Raw genomic sequence first — 22,257 nt, forward strand, 5'->3', positions numbered from 1 at the left:
TCCTGTCTGATGTTCAGATGAAGTTCAGGGTAACGTGTAAATAACATGGATGGAGTTTCTGGCCCATAAGTGGATGACCTGGAACTGACCCAACATAGTTTCCCCTCCTTTTGACTGAGAGCCATCTTCTCCTGAAGAGTTGAACACTGCAGCAGGACGCTTGGCTCCCTCTCCATCAGGGAAATACCAGAATGCATTCTTGCTGACTCTCCCATTAGAAACAAGGGAAATGCCTCTACATGAGCTAGGTTGCTCAGAACAAAGCTTGGCGTGTTCTTATTCCTCAACAGTCTGACAAAATCGGTATTTATTTGTGCCTCCCCGGCATGTGGCCTGGACACGATGTTCCACATCGGGGAAGTGGCCAAGTACCAAGTGCAATACCCGTTACTATAGTAACAGTTCCTTTTTATTGATACCAGAATAAACAGGAATGTGGAGCTGCCTCACTTGGTGGCACGTTTCATCCCCAGGGCTTTAGGAACCGCCCTTGGAGGCGGCCCTCCTTGCTAGTCTGGAACTCTGGTGGAGTAAGGACCCAGCAACACCGCGCTCGAGCTCCCTTCCCAATGGCACAGGCACAGCTGAGAAGTAAGACGGTTTCTTTTCTTTTTTACCTGCTGCTGAGCTGGGTGCAGTGCAGGGAGGAGGTGTGGGGGACGGAGGGCGGCCTCAGAGCACGAGGTGGGCTGTCAGGGGAGCAGGGCTCAAAGAGCCCTGGTAATGTGCTATGTCCTCTCTCTGTAAAAGGACTTGGTGGTGCCTCCTGGCACCCTGGGTTTGGGAAAAGGATAGGAGAAGAAGTGCAGGGAGTGCCCAGATGCAGCCCACCATTCTGGTTGATCTCTTTCTTCTAAATGCTCCGATGACTCTGAATTCATGCATGATGTGACCTCACCTAAGTCCATTTGCACACAGTGTAGCAGTTGTAATTCTCTTAAGAACTGATAGATAAAATGCCAGAGTGATGCGGGTGGCACAGTGGAGAGAAAACTGGTCAGACAGCTTGGCTCAGACTCTAGAGCCTTCATTTGCTGGCTGTGGGATCTGGGAAAATTAGATGACCCCTGGGAGCCTCAGCTTCTTCATCTGTAAAAAGGGGTCTCAAGAGTACCCATCTCCTCAGTCTATTGTAAGGATTTCATGAGATATGGCTGCAATGCTGAGCACAGTACATGGCACATGGTGAGTGCACGGCAACGTGTTACCTGCTTGCCTTTCTGGTGGATTTGGCTTTAGCACTTTGCAGTATGAGGCAAGGCTGGTATTGGGCCAAAAATCAGAGGTTATAGGATTGGGTGTGTCACTTTTTTGAACTGCTACCAAACCCAGTGGTTTCCCAGTTGTGAGCCAGCCCCAGTACCTGTGTCTGGTCAGCTTGGATCCTGAGTGGCTCTTAGTTCTGTTGGTGCTAAGTCCTGCCGGGATCTCCCCCTGGAGGCCTTTGCCAAGTGGAGTGGCTGGCATCATGCCACTGGTGGGCCAGCACGGATGTCTGATCTGCTGACACTTAGCTGCACAATACTTCCCACCAGCCTCACTAGCGACCTTCCATGTCCAGCCCAGGACTCTGCTATGGAATTGACTTGAAACCCTGAATGCCCACCCAGACCTTCTCACAAACTAGGAGATCACAGCGGACCCAAGGCAACAGGTTCAGGAAGTTTGTCTCGAGTCAGTTTCTCATGGTGTGCGGAGGTTGCATCTCAGTGAACAAGCAGCTCTGACAGGGGCTTGTAGGCATTGGCCACAGGCAGCTGGAGATGTGGAGGAGGTTCCCAGATACCCTGTTCTTTGGTTGCTGGCCAGTGAAATACAAATGGGTACTTGCCCCACTGGGAGGAAAAAAGCAAGAAGGGTTAGGAAATCCTGTGGCCACGCTTGTCACTTTTACTGAATGCCTCTTTTCCTTGGTCAGTAGTTATTTTAAAAGGATCTCTTCTCTGCCCCTCCACCCCATGAAATGTTGAACCAAGAAGACCCCTGGTTGTGTTCTAAACGCAGCAGCTTGAACAGTAATAAGGAACAAGGGCAGGGGGAGGGAGGGCAGAGGAATGAAGACTTTGACCAACACCCTAGGGAGGAAACACCATCAGCTGGTCCCCCTCCTAACAAAAACCAGCCATGGGCAGACAGGCCTGTGGATTCTGGCTTAAACCCAAAGCAGCTGGGGCCCGGCTGGGGCTCCCCAGTGAGAGGGCGAGGACAACTCCAGTTACCGCCCTCCATTTTCTCATCTATATAAAGGGCTCACACTGCCTCTTTATTGGGGTTTCTCAAGTGTCCAGAGAGAGAAAAGGGATGTAAACCTGCTTTGTTGACTGAAAGACGCATTGCACCTAGAAGACTGTGGAGTGGTAGAAAGAGCACTGAATCTGGGGTCTAAAGGTTCTGGCTTTGCCATTTATTTTGTGTATCTTTGGACAAGTATCTTGGCCTCTCTGAGCCTCAGTTTTCTCATTTAGAAAGTGGGAATAATAAAATAGTACCACTGGCTGCCTCCTGGGGTGATTGTGAGATCCAGATGCAGGTGAGTGAGCCTTCATCAAATGTCAAGTGCTCAACACAGGTCCCCTCAGGACAGGAGGAGTATCACTGCCAGGCACTGGGCTAACCATATCATGCACATTATATCATTTCACTCTCCAAACAGCCCGTGAATAGATTCTACCATTATTCCCACTGTAAAGGGGCTCAGAGAGGTTAAGCTATTTGCCCAACGTCACATAGCTAGGCAGGGGGTACCATGATGTTTCAAACACAGTTTGGCACCTCCAAAACATCTGCCTAAACCACTTTGCTTTACTGCCTCATGTGTCATTTGTTATAACTGATGCCATCAAAGACAAAACCAGAACCACCAGGGCAGGGGAAAGGCAGATGAAGGGGACACTAAGCCTTAGCTTAGGGTCCCATAGCCATCCTCAGGATGAACTGGGACCGGGGTCTCCATCAGCACCACTTCCCTTCTATCTCTCCTTATTGCTCTCCTGTGGCCAGCAGGGCGCCAGTGTTTGATTTCAAAGTTGCCACCCTAGCATTAGCCACATAGTTCATCAGCCCCAGTGGCCTGATGAACTCACCCTGGGAGAAATTAGTGATCCTAGCTGAGCCTTGTGTGGCACTGGACTGACATGTGTGGAGCCTCTGGGGAGGAGCTGTAGGACCTCCAGGGTCATCAGCAGAGCCATGTGCCTCTTGGCAATCTGTATGTTTTCTTTGGAGAAATGTCTGTTTATGTCTTCTGCCCATTTTTTGATTGGCTTGTTTGTTTTTTTGATATTGAGCTGCATAGGCTGTTTGTAAATTCTAGAGATTAATCCCTTGTCAGTTGCATCATTTGCAAATGTTTTCTCCCATTCTGTGGGTTGTCTTTTTGTTTTGTTTATGATTTGCTTTGTTGTGCAAAAGCCTTTAACTTTAATTAGGTCCCATTTGTTTGTTTTTCTTTTTATTGTCATTACTCTAAAAGACGGATTGAAAAAGATATTGCTATGATTTATGTCAAAGAGTGTTCTGCCTATGTTTTCCTGTGAAAGTTATAGTATCTGGTCTTACCTTTAGGTCTTTAATGCATTTTGAGTTTATTTTTGTGTATGGTATTAGGGAGTATTCTAATTTCATTCTTTTACATGTAGCTGTCCAGTTTTCCCAGCACTATTTATTAATGTCTTTTCGCCATTGTAAATTCTTGCCTCCTTTGTTGTAGATTAGTTGACCATATGTGTGTGGGTTTATTTCTGGGCTATCATGTTCCATTGATCTATATTTCTATTTTTGTGCCAGTACCATGCTGTTTTAATTATTGTAGGCTTGTAGTATAGTCTGATCATGGAGTCTGATTCCTCCAGCTCGACTTTTCTTTCTCAGGATTTCTAAGGCTGTTTGGGGTCTTCTGTGTTTCGATATAAATTTTAGAATTTTTTGTTCCAGTTTGGTGGAAAATGCTATTGGTAATTTGATAGGGATTGCACTGAATCTGTAGATTGCCATGGGTGGGAATGTTAATTTCTCTTTCTGATCTTTCATTGTTAGTGTACAGATGCAAGAGATTTCTGTGCATTAATTTTGTATCTGAAACTTTACTGAATTTATTGATGACCTCTAGTAGTTTTCTGGTAGCATCTTTAGGACTTTCTATGTAGAGTCTCATGTCATCTTGCAAACAGTAACAGTTTTACTTCTTCTTTTCCAATTTGGATTCCTTTTATTTCTTTTTCTTCTCTGACTGCCACAGCTAGGACTTCCAAAACTATATTAACTAAAAGTGGCGAGAGTGGACATCCTTGTCTTGTTCCTGATCTTAGAGGAAATGCTTTCAGTTTTTCATCATTGAGAATGATGCTGGCTGTGAGTTTGTCATATATGGCCTTTATTATGTTGAGGGAGGTTGCCTCTATGCCCACTTTCTAGAGAGTTTTTTATCATAAATGGGTGTTGAATTTTATCAAAAGCTTTTTCTGCATCTATTGAGGTGATCATATGGTTTTTATTCTTCAGTTTGTTAATATTGGTGTATCACAGTGATTAATTTGCAGATACTGAAGAACCCTTGCATCCCCGGGATAAATCCCACTTGATCATGGTGTATGATCCTTTTAATGTGTTATTGGATTCAGTTTGCTAGTATTTTGTTGAGGATTTTTATGTCTATGTTCATCAGTGATATTGGCCTGTAATTTTCTTTTTTTTGAGATATCTTTGGTTTTGGCATCAGGGTGATGGTGGCCTTGTAGAATGAGCTTGACAGTGTTCCTTCCTCTGCAGCTTTTTGGAAGAGTTTCAGAAGGATAGGTGTTAGCTCTTCTCTAAATGTTTGATAGAATTCGCCTGTGAAGCCATCTGGTCCTAGACTTTTGTTTGTTGGAAGATTTTTAATCACAGTTTCAATTTCAGTACTTGTGATTGGTCTGTTCATATTTTCTATTTCTTCCTGGTTCAGGCTTGGAGGGTTGTACCTTTCTAAGAATTTGTCCATTTCTTCTAAGTTGTCCATTTTGTTGGCATATAGTTGCTTGTAGTAATCACTCATGATCCTTTGTTTTCTGCAGTGTCAGTTATTACTTCTCCTTTTTCATTTCTAATTCTATTGATTTGAGTCTTCTCCCTTTTTTTCTTGATGAGTCTGGCTAAAGGTTTGTAAATTTTGTTTATCTTCTCAAAGAACCAGCTTTTAATTTCATTGATGTTTTCTATTGTTTTCTTCATCTCTATTTCAGTCATTTCTGCTCTGATCTTTATGATTTCTTTCCTTCTACTAACTTTGGGTTTTGTTTGTTCTTCTTTCTTTAGTTGCTTTAGGTGTAAGGTTAGGTTGTTTATTTGAGATTTTTCCTGTTTCTTGAGGTAGGACTGTATTGCTATAAATATCCCTCTTAGAACTGCTTTTGCTGTATCCCATAGGTTTTGGATCATCGTGTTTTCATTGTCATGTGTCTCTAGGTATTTTTTTTATTTCCTCTTTAATTTCTTCCGTGATCAATTGATTGTAACATATTGAGCCTCCATGTGTTTATGTTTTTTACAGTTTCTTCCCTGTAATTGATTTCTAATACAATAATTAGATTTCTAATTTATTAGAATGATTTCTAATTTCATAGCATTGCAGTTGGAAAACCTGCTTGATATAATTTCATTTTCTTAAAATACCAAGGATTGATTTGTGATCCAAGATGTGATCTATCCTGGAGAATGTTCCGTGTGCACTTGAGAAGAAAGTGTATTCTACTGCTTTCAGATGGAAAGCCCTATATATGTCAATTAAGTCTATCTGATCTAATGTGTCATTTAAGGCCTGTGTGTCCTTATTAATTTTCTGTCTGGATGATACATCCACTCGTTTAAGTGGGGGTGTTAAAGTCCCCTGCTATTATTGTATTACTGTTGATTTCCCCATTTATGGCTGTTAGCATTTGCCTTATATATTGAGGTGCTCCTAAATTGGGTGCATATATATTTACAATTGTTATATGTTCTTCTTGGAGTGATCCCTTGATCATTATGTAGTGTCCTTCCTTGTCCCTTGTAACACTCTTTGTTTTAAAGTCTATTTTGTCTGATATGAGTACGGCTACTCCAACTTTCTTTTGATTTCCATTTGCATGGAATGACTTTTTCCATCCCCTCACTTTCAGTCTGTATGTGTCCCTAGATCTGAAGTGGGTCTCTTGTAGACAGCATATATACGGGTCTTGTTTTTGTATCCATTCAGCCAGTCTGTGTCTTTTGGTTGGAGCATTTAATCCATTTACATTTAAGGTAATTATCAATATGTATGTTCCTATTACCATTTTCTTAATTGTTTTGGGTTTGTTTTTGTAGGTCTTTTTTCTTCCCTTCTTCTTTTGTTCTCTTGTGGTTTGATGACCATCTTTAGTGTTGTGTTTGGGTTGCTTTTGTGTGTGTGTGTGTGTGTGTATCTATTATAGTTTTTTGGTTTGCATTTCCCATGAGGTTTTGATAAAGCAGTATATATATACACATACACACACACAAGGTTGTTTTAAGTTGCTCGTCTCTTAATTTCAAATGTAATTCCCATTTCCTGCATTTGTACTCTCTTCTCACAGTTACTGGTTTTGATATGCTTGTATATAGATGATTTCCTGCTATTGCTGTATTTTTGCCTTTACCATTGAGCTTTCCCATTTGTGATTTTCTTTTTTTAGTTGTGGCCTCTCTCCCCTACCCCCAGAGAAGTTCCTTTAGCATTTGTTGTAATGCTGGTTTGGTGGTGCTGAATTCTCTTAACTTGTCTGTAAAGCTTTTGATTTCTCCATCAAATCTGAATGAGAGCCTTGCTGGGTAGAGTTTTCTTGGTTGTGGGCTCTTCCCTTTCATCACTTTAAATACATCCTGCCACTCCCTTCTGGCCTGCAGAGTTTATCAGTATCAACTGATAACGTTATGGGAATTCCTTTGTGTGGCATTTGTTGCTTTTCCCTTGTTGCTTTTAATATTTTTTCTTTGTATTTAATTTTTGTTAGTTTGATTAATATGTGTCTCGGCATGTTCCTCCTTGGGTTTATCCTGTGTGGAACTCTATGCGCTTCTTGGACTTGGGTGAGTATTTCCCATCCCATGTTAGGGAAGTTTTTGACTATAATCTCTTCAGATATTTCCTCTGGCCCTTTCTCTTTTTCTTCTTCTTCTGGGACCCCTATAATTTGAATGTTGTTGCATTTAATGTTGTCCCAGATGCCTCTGAGACTTTCCTCATTTCTTTTCATTCTTTATTTTATTCTGTGGCAGTGATTTCCTCCATTCTGTCTTCCAGCTCACTTATCTGGTCTTCTGCCTCAGTTATTCTGCTATTGATTCCTTCTAGTGTATTTTTCATTTCACTTATTGTGTTGTCACCACTGATTGTTTGTTCTTTAGTTCCTCTAGGTTTTTTTAAAACATTTCTTGTATCTTCTTGATCTGTGCCTCCATTCTTTTTCCAGGATCTTGGATCATCTTTACTGTCATTACTCTGAATTCTTTTTCAGGTAGATTGCCTATCTCCTATTCATTTAGTTCTTATAGGTTTTTATCTTGCACCTTCATCTGCAACATATTTCTTTATCGTCTCATTTTGTCTAACTTACTGAGTTTGTGGTCTCCTTTTTACAGGCTGCAGGATCATAGTTCCTCTTGCTTCTGGTGTCTGCCGCCTGGGGGCTGAGGTTGGTCCTGAGGCTTGTGCCATTATCCCCTTGATAGGGGGTTTGACTGGTGTTCTGGCGACCAGAGCCTGCCCTGGCTATTGCGTGAGGCCTCCCCTTTGCTCTGTGGTTGTCACTGCCCTGTCAGGGGCAGAGTCCGCTCCCTAGTTGTTGGAGTAGAGGTCCCTAAATCTGTTTCTTAGCTGTGTCTCTGATCTGCAGTGTGAGGTGAGTGGGATTGGAGAACTCCCACTGGGAGAGAAGCCACTGCGTAGTCCTCCCCTGGAGCTGTTCACCTGTGAACATGCTCTGTTGTGTCCCCTTTCGCCTGTTGTACGGACTCACAAAGTACACTGTTGCTGGCACTGCTCTCGGTCCCACCTTAATTGTGGGTATGCCAGCAATTGGCCTTGTTGACTCTCAGGCGTTGTTTTCACCAGGCCACCGGTGCAGGTCCACTGAGATCTGGTCCCAGGACTGCAGTAGTCATGCACCTGGACCCGTGGTGGGAGCTGTGGAGGCAGCTCAGACGCTGGCCTGGCCCAGCCCCCAAGTGTACGTGCCCACAGAGCCCACAGCTGCTAAAGCCAGACCCGTCCCAACTGCAGGAGCCCTTGCTGTCCTTTCTGATGTTTCGCAGGTGCTGAATTTAGGAAGCCGTCAGTGGACGTGTATCTGCATGGTTCACACAGCCACGAGGAGAGATTTCAGCTCTTCTTCCTTAGTCACAGGGCCCCTGGCCCCGTAGTCACACAGCACTTGGCTGTGGTTTCAGCCCCACCACTGCATGTGTCCCCCCACCAGAGTCTGCTCCAGAGCGTGCCGGAGCACGTGAGCCCATCAGGCAGGAAGGAGCCGAGGCAGCGCTCAGGGAGAGCAGGCCGCCCAGGGCAGGAGCTCCTCAGTCCTATCCCCTCAGGCTGTCTTCTCACGGCCAACAGCAGTCCCCTCCCCAGGTCTGCTCTCCAAATCCCACGTTCCAGCCCCCATGAGCCCTGGTGGACACCCATCTCAGGCTGGGGCATGCAGGGCTGTGGCACGGACCATCTGTGTAGGTCTCTCTCTGTCCTGACAGCCACAGACTGGTTGCTGGGCTCTCCTCCAGGCCCCCGAGGCTCTCCTTCTGTCCCAGCTGATCTCCCCGCCCGTGAGGGGCCTTCCCCAGATGCAGCAACCCCTCCTCACCTTCAGCTCCCCACCAGGGGCACAGGTCCCATCCCGCTTCCTCTCCTCTTCCTTTTCCCTTCTTCTTTTGTCCTACCCGGTTATGTGGGGATCTTTCTTATCCTTTTAGGAGTCTGGGGTCCTCTGCTAGTGTTCAGCAGGTGCTCTGTGAGACTTGTTCCGTTTGTAGGTGTGTTCTTGATGTGTCTGTGGGGAGAGATGAACTCCATGTCCTCCTCCTCCTCTGCCATCTTGGAAAGTCCTCTCCCATGACATGATGCGACATCCGGCAGCTCCAAATCTCTGGGTCTCGGTCACCACCCAGGATGCTGGTACAGTCACCCAGCATTCTTTTGTTGACGGTTGTTCAGCATTTAGTTGTGACTTTGGTGTTTCCATGAGAGGAGGTGAGCTCATGTCCTTCTACTCTGCCATCTTGTCTCCACCCCCTTGGGGAGTTTTTTAAAATCCCAAAGGCCAAGCTGTCTCCCAGGCTAATTAAATCAGAATCCCAGGGTAGGACTCAGACATTGGTATTTTTTAAACTCCTTCTGATGATGTCAATATGCAGCCAGGGTTAAAATCCACTGATTTAACTAGTACAGTTTTTAAGGAGAATGCTCAATCCAAGACTACAAGTTGGATATTTTAATAGTGCTTATTAATAATGGCTAACGAGGTGGCCCCACTCATAGTTTCATCTATAGGAGTGAGGCCCTGGAGTTGTTCAGTGCACAACCTGCCTCGCTGTATGTGGCAGCTCTAGTAGCCAGCACTTTTTGAGTCCTTGACTCAGTGCCAGGCACTTACTTGCCAAGCACCATGCAAATATCACCTCCTTTGTTTTGTAACAACCTCATGAAGAAGGGTGCTGATCAAGAGCAGCTGTCACACCTACTCAACGCCGCTGTTCTAGAGGAAGCAGCCGCACACAGTAAGTAATGAGTGGGTATGGCTTTGTTCCAAAGGGGTTGGATTTGACCCAAAGACTATAGTTTTTGGACTCCTGCTGCAGAGGATAGGTACACTTGCCCATGGCTAGGAACTGGCTGAGCCAGCATTCAACCCAGGTTCTAATGGCTCCAACATTATTCTGCCTTTCTTTGACAACCAGTGAAGGACATTCATTAGCTACTCAACTTTCTCCTCAACTGGTCTTCTTCCCTGCCAGCTCTTCCTTGGGGCGTTCACCTTTTTCTTTTCAGAGATGACCTTACGCTCACCTTACCTCACGTCTTTGCCCCATCACGGCCACCTCCCCCAAAATCTCGGATCTCTGAGGACACCCCAGCAGCCTGAGAGACCTGACCAGAGCAGCCCTGAGAATGGACCCCTCCTCTGCTCAGGGGGCCCAGCTGACCCCCAAGAGAGCCCGATTTTCCTGGCCCAGCTCCTGTGCTTTGTTGAGCAGCCTCTTTGATTCCAACACCTATGTGAGGCTCTTCTACATGGAGGCCTCTTTTAATTAAATTAAAGGCAGGAAGGTTGGCTCAGCAGCTGTCTAAACCCTGGAGGACACACACACACGTCCACGGATCTTACACGTGTTTGCTGGAGTTTAGAACACTAACTGGCAATGGCAGCAGTTTTCCCAACTTGCAGCTCTGAGCTGAAGAACCAGCCACATCCTTCAGGATTCCTGCCTCAATGACCACACCACCGTGGTCTCAGCAAAACATCATCTGCCACACCTCACCACTGATTTTTTTTTTTTTTTAAATATGCCTAGAGCAGATCCTTGAACCAGAGCTGGTCATTGATTGGACCTGGGGTGCAGGACTGGCTACATAATTTGCAGGGCCCAGTGCAAAATGAAAACGCAGGACCCCCTTGTAAGCACAATCCTGTGTGGTCCCTGCTGGGCTGAGGACTGGCCCCGGGGCGGCCAACTCATTGGTTTGCTGATGACCTGTGAAGTGAAGGTCCTCAGTCTGGCCAATCAGATGTTTTTCCTCTGGAATTTAATGGGAAACACAGAGGCTGCCCATTGGAAGTAAAAGAAACCAAAGTCATATCAAAAATTCCCAAAACCTGCTCACAGTTTTTCCCCCACGCAGCAGTGAGAATGACCTTCTTAAAATCAAATCAGAGGCGATCTTTCCCCAACTTGAAACCACCCGTCCACCCTCACGCCATGCTCTCCCCCTGTCGCTCCCTCACGCCACTGCAGACACACTATGCCTTTTTGTTTCCTGAACAGACTAAGCTTGTTCAAGGTACATGAGTCACACATGCTGTTCCCTCTGCCCCACACAGGCTCCCTCTTCCTTCTCAACCGTCAGATCTTAAAGGTCACCTCCCAGAGAGGCCCTCTTGCTGCACCTGGCTGAAGGGGGGGTCCTCCTGTTAGTCTCTATCCTAGCGCCGCCCGCCACCCCCCCCCAATTCCCTGAGCAGGCTCCTCGCGATTTGCAATCATTTATTTTTGTTGGTTTGTGTACATGTTTGCTGTCTGCCTCCCTAGCAGAATGTCAGCTCTGTGGGAGTGGGAGCCTTGCCTGTTTAGTTCATCTCTGTCTACCACCATACCTGGCAGATTATAGAAACTCTAACATATGGTAGGATGAATGAATAATTGTATGATTGTGTACTTTCTCAATGGCCATTCCTGTTATGCAGGAGCTCTTGGTTTTGTGGACCTGTTTTGTATCTGGCCACACTTGAATTTTCTCATTAGTTCCAAAAGCTTTTCTGTTAATCCATTTGGGAATTCTGGGTACATATAGTGATATCTTATGCAAATATTAATTCTGCCCTCTCCTTTCCTAAAGTTATATAATTTATTTCTGTTTCCTGCCTCATTGCTTTGGCAACATACAGTTAGTTGTTTTAAAGATGGTGTGACTGATGAAAATTATGAAGCTTTGGAAGGTTTGGGGCACATAGGAATTAAGGGCAGGATGACTAGCCACAGAGCTGAAGCAGTTAGTGTGGTGTGATAATGGCCTGGGTAAGATGAGAGCTGAGCACATAGGAAGAAAAGAGTGTAGCTAAGAATTACTCAGATAAAGGATTGGTGAGACTTGGTAATGGGAAAAGGCAGTGGAAGGGGGAAGAATTCCCCAAACTCCAATCTGAATCAAGATATTCTATCGCACTGGCTCCCAGACAACTTACTCTCAGACTAAGAAAATATCCACATTTTTAAAGGGGGAGGGAGTTGATATAGCCAACTGTTTGTTTTGTCAAGTGCCCATTTTTAACTAACTACTAAACCCTACCACAATGATTTTTTAAGGACCAAAAAATTAAGAAGGATATAACCTGAAAAACAAATAGCCTTATGAAAAAAGAAGAGAAAATTAATTAGAATTCTCATTTTAGAAGTAGTTTTGAGAATGGGAATTCAAGAAAGAAAATTAGCAACCATGTCTCTAGGCTCTGACACTTAATTATTATAAGATATTTTGGATGTAGCAAGATTAACACTTTTCTCAGTTTACACAGCATCTTTACACATGGGGTCTCAATCCTCCTCACAGCACCCGGCAGTAGGTAATAATAGAAATGCCAAACGTGTCTGGAGTGCTACCATTTGCAAAGCATCATCTCCCCTTTGATGCCCACATTCCCTAACATGTCACCTTGCAATCTGCACCGCATCAAACCCCCTCCTCCTGTGTTTTCCAACCCCACTGACCTATTACCCACTTCCAGGTTCTTGCACAGACCACCATCCCTGTCTAGTTTACTTGGAGGACTCCTGTTCATCAAGCAGAAATGGCTTTCATCCTCTTCCCAGTGGGAGGGAAGAAGTGAGGGTCTGTCCATAGGCAACAGGGTGGTTGGTGGTTTTTAAGAGGGAGACTAGAGCCTGACGTATGCAGTGGGGACATAGCCCCTCAGTTGCATCATGGAAACCACATGCCTTAAAGCACTGGTTCCCCAAGACCAACCTCCCTGAGCATCAGTTTTCTCATCTGTATAACCTCAAAGCTTTTATTATCAATTGCCAACAAATATTTATTGAATGCCTACGATATAACAGACCAGACACGGCCAATGCCTCGCATATAGTAGAGGCTCAACCTCAGAAAAGCGGGACTCATGAAGGGAGCGGAGCCAATGCCTAAATTTTCACTCTAAATACTCCATGCAGCTAATGGCCAGGCTGAGACTTTTTCTTAAAAATCCCCACCCCCACTCCCACTCTCACCCTCACCCTTGTACGTGCTTCAGGGCATTTCAAGGATACGGAGCCAACTTGGAGAGTAGTGGGCCCTTCTGCCTGAATTTCGAGTGCATTGACAAATTTCAAGCTACTCTGGAGGAAATGAGGCCATCAAGAAGTCAGACATCTGCATTAAAGATGACAACCATCCCTTTGTAATTAGACATGGTAGTCCTGGGATTTCATACCCTCCTCTTTGGTCTGGAGAAAGTGAAAAGCTGGACATGTCCATGAGGAAATTTGGAACTACGGATAGGGAAGTTGGACAATAAGGGGTGATATTTTCTTTTGATCACTGCATTTATCCAAATTATCCCTAACAAGTACATATTGCTCTTTTTAAATATCTTTTCTTTTTCTGATACAAGCTCAATGAGAAACAGAATTCCTTTTATAGGAGGGAAACATTTGCACGCCTCAACTCATACACTTTGTGACCCCACTTTTAGGGGTCAAGTAGCACTTTTCTATACCCCACTTTACAGCCATCATCTCCAGTCCTTACAACCCTGTGCACAGGCTCAATTATTTCCATCTCACAAATGAGGAAACCAAGGCTCGGAAAGGCAAGTAGCTTGCCCAGGGCCGCACAGTAAGCTGAGATCCATCTAACACCAAAACGCTTGCCCTTCAGCTGTGCCCACGAGAATGGGTGAGACTGTGGGCCCAGCTCTGACCAACTCCCCTGTCACTTCTACAGCCTCCATGTACTCGGAGATCCAGAGGGAGCGGGCGGACATCGGAGGCCTGATGGCCCGGCCAGAATACAGGGAGTGGAACCCGGAGCTCATCAAGCCCAAGAAGCTGCTGAACCCCGTGAAGGCCTCCCGGAGCCACCAGGAGCTGCACCGAGAGCTGCTCATGAACCACAGAAGGTGGGAGTGGAGCTCGGCTGCCTCAGTCTGGCAAGCACCGCCTCAGGCCTGCTGAGGCGCGGGGAGGTGCCCCTCATGAAAGGCAGGCCTGGTAGTCATCCTGGGGCTCCTAGAGGCTGAGGAGGTCAAAGGGTGCCCCACATGGTTACCAGCAGACACTGTGAAGGTCCAAAAGCCCTGTTCTCCCACCCAGCTACCTACCTGTAGCTGCCCTCCAGGTGCATTTACCATGTGCGAGGAGGCACTGTGCCCAGACTTGGGGCTACAAGAAGGAATGGGATCCAGTTCCTGCCCTCACAGAGGAGATGGATGCATAACCAGGTGGTAGGATGGGTGCATAAATGGGCCTGCGACCCCAGAGGAGCCGCCAGGCAGGGTTCCAAGATAGCATCACTTCCTCCATGAGGTCAAGGCCCAAAGGGTGGGCACAAGTTAGCCAGCTTAGGAGGGGGACATTGGCCGGTAGAAGCACGTATGTTCCCAGCAGATGGATAAGCATGTGTGAATGGACAGGAGACAGGAGTAGCTCAGAGTGGCTGCTGCAAAGATTGTAAGGTAGGCCGGAAGAGACATGTGGACCTGTGAAGGGTTTCAAGCAGGGGTGTCACAGTCGTGGAGGGGGTATGAATGGAGCAGGGAGGCCAGGAGCATGCAATGAGCAAGGCAGGCTTGGGGCATCAGGGCTGGGACTGGATTATTGAGAGGGATTGTGGGGAAGGGGAGAGGGAGGCTGAGCTTTCCGCCTGTCTGAGGCCAGAGCACCAGGATGAAAGCCGCAGTGCCTGTGAAGCTCCCTCTACTGGCCGTTTTTGGTATTGGCGCTGGCTGTGATTTTCATTCTTGTTTTCAGTTGTGTGCAACATCCCTTCCCCAGATCTCACTTTGCCTCCTCCGTGTTGTGCCCACCCCTCCTCTTAGTCACAGTAGTCTCTCTGTATCCACAGGGGGTTGGTTCCAGAACCCCAAATCCACAGATGCTCCAGTCCCTTATGTATTTAAAATGGCATAGTACAGCCAGCCCTCGGTATCCCCAGATTCAGCCAACCACCGATTTGATCCGCGGAAACAACAGGCTGACTGTGTATTATGAGTATTTTCTCAGGTTGCCTTTTAGAGTCATCCCGTTTAAAATCACCACAATTAAACAAAAGCCTAAAGACAAATCAGGGAAAATATTTGCAATATAAATGATAAAAATATATACGTATCTCTTATAGATTCATAAGGAAAAAAATGAACAAAAGATAGGTATGGTTAGGTCGCAAAAGAAGAAATGCAAGTAGCTGGCAAACATCTCCAAGGCTGGTCCATGTGACTAGCAATCAAAGAAACAAAGGAAAACCAGATTTTTTTTTGCCTACCAGATTCTCAAATACAAAAAGATCGGGTAGTGACAAGAGAGAGAAACAGATGCTCTTGTATACTGTCGAGGGAAGAATGAAGTGGATAATCTTTTCTAAGGAACAAGACGGGAATATGTATCCAAAATCTTCTAAAAGCGCCTCACCCAGCAGCTCTACTTCTAGAAACTTATCCTGAGGAAATAACCAGTAATATCATAAAACCTGGCCTCTGGACTTAGGCGTAGGTGCAAATCCTCGTTCAGTCCCTTCATAGCTGTGACTTGGACCGGTGTCTTAAATCCTAAGAGCCTCGCTTCCCTTCCCTGTATAATGGGACAGTAATGGTTTCACCTCCCCGGGCTAGCAGGAGGATTGCACGATGTAATGGTATAGGTTGATGTCTGTGCAGGGTGTAGCCCTGGGTGGGGAGAAGTTGGCGGTCTCCTAACAAACACCTCCTCCCGCCACCCCAGGGGCCTGGGCGTGGACAGCAAGCCAGAGCTGCAGCGTGTCCTGGAGCACCGCCGGCGGAACCAGCTCATCAAGAAGAAGAAGGAGGAACTGGAGGCCAAGCGCTTGCAGTGCCCCTTTGAGCAGGAGCTCCTGAAACGGCAGCAGAGGCTGAGCCAGGTGGGTGGGGGCCCCCAGACCCGGCCCACGCCTCCTCCAAGACTGTCTCCTGGCCCAGGGAGGAGCTCTGCATGCGGCCACAGCTGGCCACGAGGTTGAGCAAAATGGGGACAGCGCCAGGAGTCCACCCCTGGCCTGAGTCCTCACTCTGCTACTCCCTTTGCTGTGTGACTTTGGGCCAGTGGCTTCCTCTCTCTGAACCTCAGTTTCCTCATGGGCCCAATCTATTGCATGCTGATTCTGATTGCCTTCTCTCAACTGCCCCGTGAGCTCGGTGGAGTTTCCATTTTAGATACGAGGTTAGCAATTTGAACCAGGCTTCACGGGGAGAAAACAGTCTCATGCTCTGTTCCCCCCAGCAACCAGGCTGCAGGCAAAACGGATCCCGGTTCTGTTTCCCCAGAGAGGGCCCTTGGTCCAAACCCAGTGGCTTTTGAGAATAGGAATTCCCCTAGCCCACCCACTTCACATCTCTGTTTCTTTCTCCTTCAGCTGGAAAAACCACCAGAAAAGGAAGAGGACCATGCCCCCGAATTTATCAAAGTCAGGGAAAACCTGCGGAGAATCACCACCCTGACCAGTGAAGAGAGAGCGCTTTAGAGCCGGCTGCTGGAGCTCCAGCGCCCCCTGCAGCCCTCCCCTGGTCCCCACACCCTCCTGCAGCCCCGCTGTAGCCAGCAGCCCTGGGCCCCTGGCCTTGACACATCTGTGATGTTCACACTCGCTTCTGTAAAATGCATTGTCCCAGAGGGCCGCCCTCCCCCCAACCCCCCGAAGATGGGGGCTCCTGAGCTCCCAGGCTTTTCGTTCTGAGTACTCATCCCTCCTGCTCCAAGAAGAAGCCACTGCTGGGAAAACTTTCACCAGGCACCTCTCCCTGAGGGGGCTTCTGAGCTCTGCCAAGATTTTTCTGGCAGAGTTGAGAAGGGACAGGGGCCTCTCTGGCCGGACAAGCCGTCCATTCTGCCCAGGCCCCATGGGGCCCTGCTTCTCTGGGCAGCCCAGCTCCCAGGTCTCCGAGAACTTCCCTGCCTTGGGTGGTCTCTGCAGCCCGGTGTGGGGCAGCTCGGCGGAGCATCCCGGGATGCCTGCTCTGCAAGCCGCCTGAGGGGAGGACGGGTCTGTCCACGACAGCTTCTTTCTCAGACTCTGCCAGCCTTTCCCCACCCCCATGCCTTTGTCTTCTCCTCTCCACAGCCCTACCCTCTCCAGGCCCTGTAACCACACCTAGCCAGGGCTGCAGCCCTTCCGCTCCTGGACGGCTAGAACAGTGCTTCTCAAACTTCACAGTGCCTATAAATTACTGGGGATCTTGCTAAAAGACCGGCTTTTGGGTCAATAGATTTGGGGTGAGGGCTGAGATTCTCATTGCTAAGAGCTCCTAGACTGAGGCCCACACTGTACCCGGCAAGGCTGGAGCGTCCGGGGTGGCCAATATTGGAAACGTCATCCCTGAGGCCATCTCTGCCCCACAGCGCCCACGGCCCTCTGCCCTGGAGATTCCCACCTGCCACCACAGCCCCCAAGGGCTCCTTATTTTCCACCCACCCCAGGGACCTCAGGCCTGGGAAGGCTCTTGCCTAGCAAATTGTGTTGGTTATGTGACCAGAAATGTACGTAATCGCCAATCTGCATTTCTTACCACACTGATGCAATTCTAGCCAAAGACTCCCACAAAACTTTTCTTTTAAACCTTTTCCCGAAGCCTATGAAGAGCAAATTATAAAGTGATTTCCAATAGGGTTCTGAAAATATAAAAAACGGTTTGAAGACCCTACAGCCACCCTTCCAAACTGGTCCCATTGAGTCCCCGTTTCCAGCCTCTGCAGCTGGGACCCACCCCCTATTTGGTTTCCATCACCTGGGCCAGCTCCAGCGAATTCACCCATTCTTCCTCAAAACGCCCTTCCCAGCGAGACCAAATGTTTCAGCCTTTTGCTCCTATCCCATATTTAAAGATTTAGAGACTAAACAGGGCCTGTTTTTTTTCCCCTGAAATCCCTGCCTCTGGCTTTGTAAACCCATCATTCAAGGTAGCAGGGCAGTGCTAGAAAAGCATTTCCTTTCACGCCCCAAGACTGCCAGAAAGAGCTACCGCTGGGATGCCCTTTGGGTGGCTGGAGAGTGACTAAAGACATCATCCTTTTCCTGTGGGGGGCGGCGGCTCTAAAAGTCTCTCAAATGTGACAGTCTTAGTGAGAAGATGGTAATACTGTTTTAAATGTCTGCCAGGTGAGAGAAATGCTAAAAATGCACAGTCCCTAAATAAAGACCACCCCTTCCCCAAAGAAGTTGTCCCCTGTGTGTTGTTCAGACAGGAAAAGCAAGACTGAGTATCTAGGATGAAGTAGGCCCCTCCAAGGGAATGCTTGGGATTTCACTCTGTGGGCCCCACAGGTGCTCCACAGAGGTGGCAAATCATGGAGACAAAGCCCCAGAAGTAGAAGGAACCTCAAGTACCATGTCGTCCATGGAGCCATGGCAGACACCCTTGTTCACTCCCCAGTGGTCAGCCCCAACTCCTTCTCTCCAGCCATCTCCCATTGTAGAGGCTGTAAATACAGAGTCTCACTGTTACAGCCTCCTCTACAGCTTGGGGTGACCAGGTAGGGCCAGTGAAATTTAAGACAAAGTCTACAGGGGCTCCTAGGAAAGCTTATGTTTTTCTGATAAAAGAGACAGACTGGGTAACAACTCCCTGCTCCTCCCTTCTTCCTACCTTGATGATGGGATGCCTGGAGCCACAGCAGCCATCTTGCTACAATGAGAAAATGGCCAAGAGAATTTCAGAAACATTGACCTGTCATCACTTGACCAAGCCAATGCCAGCAGCCATCCTCCTCCAGAATTCTTGTAAATAAAAATAAAACCCTCTTGTTTAAGCCATTGCTGGTTGGTCTCTGTTCCCTGCAGCCAAAAGCATTCCTAACTGACACAGAAGGCCAACCCTGCTGCCCAGAATGACCCGCAGACTGTACTGAAAAGCCAAATTCCTCTTTGCCATCAGAAACCTACTGGATCAGGATCCCAAGCAACAGTGCCCGGGATCTGTTTGTCTACGCTTTTTCCATATAGCCTACGTGGCACCAGTCTGAGAACTGGTATTTGGGCATCGCTAATTCACACGTCATTCAGTAAGTATTTGTTGAGTGTCTGCTCTGTGCCAGGAAACGTGCCACGTGCTGGGGGCACGGTGGGAGATAAAACATCTGGATTAGGGCAGTGGCTTCCGCCCCTGCCCCCTACAGCCTATTCTCAACAGCGCAGTCATAATGTTAAGATGTTAAAAATCCTGTTAAAGTCTAAGGCAGATCTGTCACTTGTCTGGCTCCCAACAGAGTCGTTCCTGTGGCCTAGAAGGTCCTATGCGTCCAGCTCTCTTAACCTCGGCCCTGCTTCCCACTGCTCTCCTCTTCCTCACGCAGCTCCAGCCAGCCCAGCCTCACACCCACCAGGCATGTGCCCCCTGCCCCCCGGCCTTTTCACCTGCTATTTCCTGGCCGGGAGTGTTGTTCCCTCACAGAGCCGCACAGTTCACTCCCTCGCTTTCTTCAGGTCTTTTTCATGCTCTTTCTAAACCAGGTCCCCTTGGTCACCCCTCCTAAAATCTCAACATCACCTACACTCCTCCTATCCCTTCTTTCCCTCCCTTATTTTTCCTCCTTACCACTTATCACCGTCTAACATATATTTTACTTATTTATCTTGTGTGTCTCTCCAGACGATAATGTCAGCTGCATGAGAGCAGTGATTTTTGTCTGTCTTGTTTACGGCTGAATTCCAAATGGCCTTCCTCCTTCCTCCTTCCCTGCCAGCAAGTGGCCTAGCCTGTGCCATGCTGGCAGCTAGGCCCCAGGGAAAAGAATCCCAGCCCCATCCCACTCACGGTTTTGAGAAAAGGCATTGGCCACTTGGGGCACAGGGCACATAGCAGGTGCTCACTAAATGTTTGTTGAATGAATGCGTGAATGAGACACCCCTTCTCCCTCTTCTTCTTTCTGCAATACATCCAGCCTCTTCCCAGGTTCAGCCCCTCTCAGCACCATCACTCACTTGAGTCCTTCCTCCACAATGTTGACCCTGGCCCAGAGGTGTCAATTTGGTCCAGAAGCTTTCCTTTGGCCTCTTGGGCTTTTGTCAGTATTCCTGGGCCCTACTAGCACTTGTGCCTTCAGAACTCATATTGGAGCTGCATGGCTCCTACACACCACCTTCCAGGCGTCCAGAGAGTTAGCTCATCCCTGAAGGCAGAGGTCAGGCCATCACCCAGTCCTGGAGACCCTGGAGAAGGACAAGGCTGCAGCAGTAGCTCTTGATGGCAGACCCTGCCCTAAATGGGGAGCCAACAGCAGCAAGCCCTGTTCTCACTGAGGCCACACTCTCTCACACCCACCAGACCACAAGTCCTGGTCTGGGTTTGGAGACACCTTCTTCAAAGGCAAACCAGCAGTAAATACAAAACCTGGGAGAGAGACAGAAGAACTCAGGAGAGGAAGGGACACTCCCTCCCTGGTCCTGCAGTGTGTGCTCCAAGGGAACTTTTGCAGGCCAACCTCATCACACTTGAGATTATCCAAATTCCAAGCCTCATGAAAAGAGGGACCCCTTCTGACTCTGCTGACCTTTACCACTCCCAGCCAGGACTCTGCGCATAGTAGGTGTTCAAAAAAGTTGTGAATGGGTATCAGTAATGATCACTGCATTTATGGAGAGCCAGCAATGTCACCACTCATAACAATTTGGTATCATCCTCCCCATTTTGCAGATGAAGAAACCAAGGCTCGGGTAAACTAAAGGACTTGCCAGAAGTCACAAAACAATTCCTGGGGAGAGATGAGATTCACACAGAGCTGTCTGTCTGCAAAGCCTACATTTTTTCCACCAGAGCCAGGCTGTGCTCTTAGAAAGGGCTCCTAGGAGGTCCCTATGCCATCCTAACCTTTTGACACAAGGTTCAGGAACGTATCTCACCTTCCTTTTGTCATCTGAACTTGCGGGATTTGGCTTCCACCCATAAACATAGATGCAGGCCATCAGAGACTGACATGAGTCCTGGGGTGAGGAATATCTACACACTACAGACGCAGGCCATCAGAGACTGACATGAGTCCTGGGCTGAGGAATATCTACACACTACAGACGCAGGCCATCAGAGACTGACATGAGTCCTGGGGTGAGGAATATCTACACACTACAGACGCAGGCCATCAGAGACTGACATGAGTCCTGGGGTGAGGAATATCTACACACTACAGACGCAGGCCATCATAGACTGACATGAGTCCTGGGCTGAGGAATATCTACACACTACAGACGCAGGCCATCAGAGACTGACATGAGTCCTGCGGTGAGGAATATCTACACACTACAGACGCAGGCCATCAGAGACTGACATGAGTCCTGGGGTGAGGAATATCTACACACTACAGACGCAGGCCATCAGAGACTGACATGAGTCCTGGGGTGAGGAATATCTACACACTACAGACGCAGGCCATCAGAGACTGACATGAGTCCTGGGGTGAGGAATATCTACACACTACAGACGCAGGCCATCAGAGACTGACATGAGTCCTGGGGTGAGGAATATCTACACACTACAGACGCAGGCCATCAGAGACTGACATGAGTCCTGGGGTGAGGAATATCTACACACTACAGACGCAGGCCATCAGAGACTGACATGAGTCCTGGGGTGAGGAATATCTACACACTACAGATGCAGGCCATCAGAGACTGACATGAGTCCTGGGGTGAGGAATATCTACACACTATAGACATGGCCCCGTCCCCAATATCACACCCCCACCCCCAAAGCCAACCAGTCTCTGGGGCCAACCAAGGGGTTAAAATCTACCATCACGAGGACTTCCCTGGTGGCAAGGTGGTTAAGAATCCGCCTTCTAATGCAGGGGACGCGGGTTCGAGCCCTGGTCCAGGAAGATCCCACATGCCGCGGAGCAACTAAGCCCATGCGCCACAACTACTGAGCCTGCGCTCTAGAGCCCACAAGCCACAACTACAGAGCCCACGTGCCACAACTACTGAAGCCCGCACGCCTAGAGCCCGTGCTCCACAACAAAGAGAAGCCCCTGCAATGGGAAGCCCGTGCACCACAGCGAAGAGTAGACCCTGCTCGCCGCAACTAAAGAAAGCCCGTGTGCAGCAACGAAGACCCAACGCAACCAAAAATAAATTAATTTAAAAAAATAAATTAATTAATTTTAAAAATCTACCATCACAGCAGGACTCCTGCCCCCCTGCAGAACTGTACCTGCGGCTGAGCAGTGGCCTAAACCATTTGATGTTCCATTGCTCCCAAAGACCCATCAAACCCAACCACCCTGCTCCCACCAGGTACCCCCTTTTGCTGGGCCTCATGAGAACAGAGCCCTTACGTCCCAGTGGTTGCTGCCCTCATCTCAGCC

General features: G+C 47.9%; 1 protein-coding gene across 2 annotated transcripts in view; it reads left to right on the forward strand.

Moving 5' to 3' along the window:
* FAM107A (family with sequence similarity 107 member A) overlaps positions 1-19,327 on the forward strand; it is a 37,739-nt gene extending 18,412 nt beyond the window's left edge. The window contains exons 1-4 of one of the 2 annotated variants that reach the window (XM_081247115.1): positions 520-591; positions 13,682-13,856; positions 15,673-15,829; positions 16,322-19,327. In XM_081247115.1, coding sequence (XP_081103241.1) covers positions 570-591; positions 13,682-13,856; positions 15,673-15,829; positions 16,322-16,429 — 462 coding nt within the window. In that variant the 5' untranslated portion in view covers positions 520-569 and the 3' untranslated portion in view covers positions 16,430-19,327. Of the gene's footprint in view, positions 1-519; positions 592-13,681; positions 13,857-15,672; positions 15,830-16,321 lie in introns of those variants that run through there. The other variant, XM_081247116.1, reaches the window with a different exon arrangement.
* Positions 19,328-22,257: the final 2,930 nt, after the last annotated feature.

This window comes from Mesoplodon bidens, assembly GCF_964165515.1.
Source record: "Mesoplodon bidens genome assembly, chromosome: 10".
NCBI classification, from domain to species: Eukaryota; Metazoa; Chordata; class Mammalia; order Artiodactyla; family Ziphiidae; genus Mesoplodon; species Mesoplodon bidens.